Raw genomic sequence first — 3,905 nt, forward strand, 5'->3', positions numbered from 1 at the left:
TCGGAAGAGGAAGGGAAGAAACCGATCAATAGCGACAAAAGAGAAGATTGGATAAGAAGGAGGAGAAGAAATTTGGTTTCTGTCTGAGTTTAGGTTCCTCCTTTGTTCGACCTTGTGGGCACCAAGTGAAATAAACGCCTTCAAAAAGCCACTTTTTTTAATGTTAGCTTTCAGTACTTTTTCTTGATGGGTTCATCAGAAAAAGGGGGAAAAAAACTTTTTCCCTTGATGGGTCATTGCTCATGAATCAGAGGAACAAAGACTCATGGCCTTCACCCAATTAGCCAAATTGCCCAAAACACATAACAAAGACCAAGGAGATTTGACATTTGCTGTAATGGAGTTTTGAAAGAAAAAAAACAAGAAAAAACTCATCTTTCTGGTGGAAACATGGGGTTTTTTAGCGTTTAAATTCTTTTTTTTTTCTTCCAATTTCATATAATAAGAAGTAATCATTGATCCATGGTGAAGAAGTTGTTAACAAGGAATGATAATGCCTGTCTTGTCCTTACATCTTCCATGAACGTGCAATGATGTAACATTGTTAAAGTAAAGCTCAGCTTTAGCTTGCAACAGGAACTGGTCATAAGACTTATGCTTCCATCCCAAATTCAATGAATATTTTCGCTGAATTATATTGGTGACTGATTGGTTTCTTTGGATTTCTATGGTACCATAAAACTAATGTTTGATTTTCAAATTAATTTATATAAAATTAGTATTAAATCTATCTGTAATCTAAACTGATATCTTTTGTTTTTCTCATCATCATAATCAATGCTTTTTTCCCCCTAAATCAGTGCCTCGTTGCAGCAAGGATATTGGTTTGTAATGAACATTGGATCCAAAATGAAAAAGAACATTGCATCAAACTAGAAACAAGAATAGGATTTTGGTCTTGTTTTGATTGAAGAAGCAGAACATACAAATATATATGGCACATCCCAAAGAACAAGCTCCTTGGGGAAATTGGATCATAACCGGTCCAAGAATGACTGATGTAGCAGGTTTGGCACTTCTTAAAAGCTGATTTGATTTTCATGAAACAGTTTTGATCAAGGAAATGACAATATATTATACAGGGCAATGAATAACCGTCGATTTCGCTTAACTGTCAGCCACGGATGATGTGAATCCGATGTCGAAAGAGAACTTGATGCATGTTAGCTCCTTCTTGTGTGCATCAAGCATCTTCATCTTAAGTGAGTATGAGCCCTGCAAGAAGAAAATATAAACAGTTCTGTCATTTTCCGGTTTCTGGACAGCGAAATGGATGAAGCTTTGTGGGATTTTCACGAGACTAAAGCTAAGCAATGATCTCAATAAGCGAGATTAAGAGATATAAGGCTCGAGTTCCTCATTATCCGACCATTCTGATAGTTCAATGATAGTATAACAGTATCAGAATATCAGATTCGTATATTCACCAACTAGGCTGGCAGGAAGATGAAAATCAACTTACGGGTGGGGTGAATCCGGGAAGAACTTGAGAGTGTGAGACAACGAAATCTCCGGTTGCCACAGGACAATTTGTCTCATCACAAAGATCATGTGTCTCGGAGTGGATATGCCATCCAAAGAATGAAACTTCAATCACCAACTTCCCACCCGATATTGCACGGCCTTTGTATGAATCAACACGGAATTAAAAAGAAAAAAAACATCACATAAGAATCAGATGCCTTTACATGGAACATATCTCTACTTGCCAAGTTCCAAAACAGCTTGACAAGTATACAATGATATCGCTCACCGATCAATCAAATAGACCTTCGTTATACAAACTCTAGAAACGATCATAGTATGAAACATCAAAGGCCTCGACCAAGCAAAGATCTTTGAGACAGAAACTCCACAAAAGGGCAGCATTCTTTGTGCAATTCATTTAGATGCCAGCCCAAATCTTTACAATGGAAAGAACACAATACACATTTTAGACTACCTGTGTTGGCGAAGATACTGAAGGTTGCTGGGGCGCCTCGGGCGATTGGATAAGGCGAAATGTCGACCCCTTTCACCTTCACATCATACTCTGAGTTGTTATCTGCAAAATCAACCCATCAAAATCCACACCTTTTTTTTTCAAAACACAAATGCCCATTTCAGCCACAACCGAGAATCAACAATCCAAGCTCTTAACTTTCCCAGAAAATGGAGTTTCACTTCCACACAGAATCAGCAAAAGCAATAACGACAACGCATAGGTTCATGATCTTCGTGTCTTAGAGCTGAATCAAATTAATACATTATCAGACACTGGAATAGCAGGAAAGACGTGATTTTTCTTCAACCCATCGAGTTACAGAACAGAATCTTGAGAATCAACATCATCTCCAGACAACAATTTCATCATATTATCAGAAGCTAACCTCGATCAAATACAATAAGAACATGCCCATCACGAATCAACAACAAAACCCATCAACAAATTTCCGGAGAATCTGACGAAACTTACCGCAGTAATAAACATCGGTGGCTCGGGCAATCGTTGAGATGACGAAAAGAGATAAAGCAAGAGACAAAATGGCGACCTTCGACATGATCGGCGGATTCTCGAAGCAAAAGCCGCAAAATCAGGTCGGAGTTGGAGATGATCGAGGAAGTTGTCGAACAGAGACAAATGCGAGCTTTCAACTCTGAATCTGGATTCTGAAGGAATGTCGGGCGATCTTGGCCGTTGTTTCCGGAAAGTCTTTGTTTAGATATTAACGGCTGAGATTTCGCATTGAATTCTTGTTCCGTGCGTTTGACCACATGTGATTCGACCCAATTATGAAAGATTGGTAAAACGAGCCGTTAGGTAGGTAGGTTGTTTTAGGAGTGTTTTTCTAGCTTTTTAGGTATAGGTTGGAATCAATTATTTATAATTCAATAATTAGATAAGAGATATTGGAAAAAATATAATTGATTATTTATAACTTTTTAAAATTAAATCAATGGAATTATTACATCAAAAAAATAGAATTCTAAATGAACCAAAACCGGATATAATTATTACAAATCGAAAAATATCCAAAACACTAAAATCCCAAGGGACAAGTCTATATTCCTAGAATCAAACTCTTGTATAAACTGTCAAAATTGTATATTACAGAATTAATTAATAAAAAATGTATCGAAATTTTAAAATTTTGCAATCAAATCCATTCTTAAAGATATTCTTTATTATATTCAATAATCATAAAGACAACGTTAGAAACTGTTTTTGGACAATTTCTTCAATGGATATTTTCTTTCGTATTTCAGAAACCTTCGGATAGGATCATAAGATAAAAGATTTGCGCTCTTTATTTCTCTTAATTCATCATTTGGGCCCATAATGATTCTCTTATTGTCTAGAACGTTGAGCCCAATAAAGTTTTATTATTTTTATTAGGAAAAATGTGATCTTTTCTTACACGAATTTTTAATTTGACAAAAAACTACACCAAGTTATCAAATGTGCCAAATTGATACACGAACTACCCAATTTAACTACAATTTTCTACACAATCTGAAAACGGTGTTAAGTATCCGTTAACCGCTGACGTGGCATGCCACGTAGCGGCTGGCATGGCATGCCACATAGAATTTTTTGCCACATAAACATGCTACGTCAGATTTTTAAAAAAATCCAAAAAAATATGAAAAAAATCGAAATTTAAAAAAAATTAAAAATAAAATAAATGAACAGCAAAAAAATATATATATATATATACATATATATATTCATATCTATATACAAATAAAAATATAAATATATATACAAAATAAAAAAACATACACATATATATACAAATAAATATATATACATATACATACAAACAAATATATTTATATATACACATATAAATACATATATATGTATATATACATACATACATACATACATACATACATACATACATACATACATACATACATAC

General features: G+C 34.6%; 2 protein-coding genes across 3 annotated transcripts in view; both read right to left on the reverse strand.

Moving 5' to 3' along the window:
- Positions 1 to 326, reverse strand: part of LOC104816635 (uncharacterized protein At5g39865-like) — a 1,427-nt gene extending 1,101 nt beyond the window's left edge. Inside the window, exon 1 of one of the 2 annotated variants that reach the window (XM_010545555.2) lies at positions 1 to 326. The gene's annotated coding sequence lies outside the window, so the exon portion shown is untranslated. The other variant, XM_010545554.2, reaches the window with a different exon arrangement.
- A 541-nt stretch (positions 327 to 867) lies between these two features.
- On the reverse strand, positions 868 to 2,656 carry LOC104816636 (putative phosphatidylglycerol/phosphatidylinositol transfer protein DDB_G0282179). The gene is made up of 4 exons (XM_010545556.1): positions 2,456 to 2,656; positions 1,943 to 2,044; positions 1,463 to 1,623; positions 868 to 1,215 (listed from the first exon to the last, which is right to left on the reverse strand). The coding sequence occupies exons 1-4, from the start codon at positions 2,538 to 2,540 to the stop codon at positions 1,108 to 1,110; spliced, it is 456 nt and encodes a 151-aa protein (XP_010543858.1). The 5' UTR covers positions 2,541 to 2,656; the 3' UTR covers positions 868 to 1,107.
- Positions 2,657 to 3,905: the final 1,249 nt, after the last annotated feature.

This window comes from Tarenaya hassleriana, unplaced genomic scaffold, assembly GCF_000463585.1.
Source record: "Tarenaya hassleriana unplaced genomic scaffold, ASM46358v1 Cleome25, whole genome shotgun sequence".
NCBI classification, from domain to species: domain Eukaryota; kingdom Viridiplantae; phylum Streptophyta; class Magnoliopsida; order Brassicales; family Cleomaceae; genus Tarenaya; species Tarenaya hassleriana.

What these genes read in the sequence shown, in the direction of transcription:
- LOC104816636 (XM_010545556.1), bottom strand. Translation starts at nt 2,540, where the DNA reads ATGTCGAAGGTCGCCATTTTGTCTCTTGCTTTATCTCTTTTCGTCATC. An exon ending in CACCGATGTTTATTACTGCG is followed by an intron (nt 2,045 to 2,455) that starts GTAAGTTTCGTC and finishes TTGATTTTGCAG; the next exon opens with ATAACAACTCAGAGTATGAT. An exon ending in CAGTATCTTCGCCAACACAG is followed by an intron (nt 1,624 to 1,942) that starts GTAGTCTAAAAT and finishes ATTCATACAAAG; the next exon opens with GCCGTGCAATATCGGGTGGG.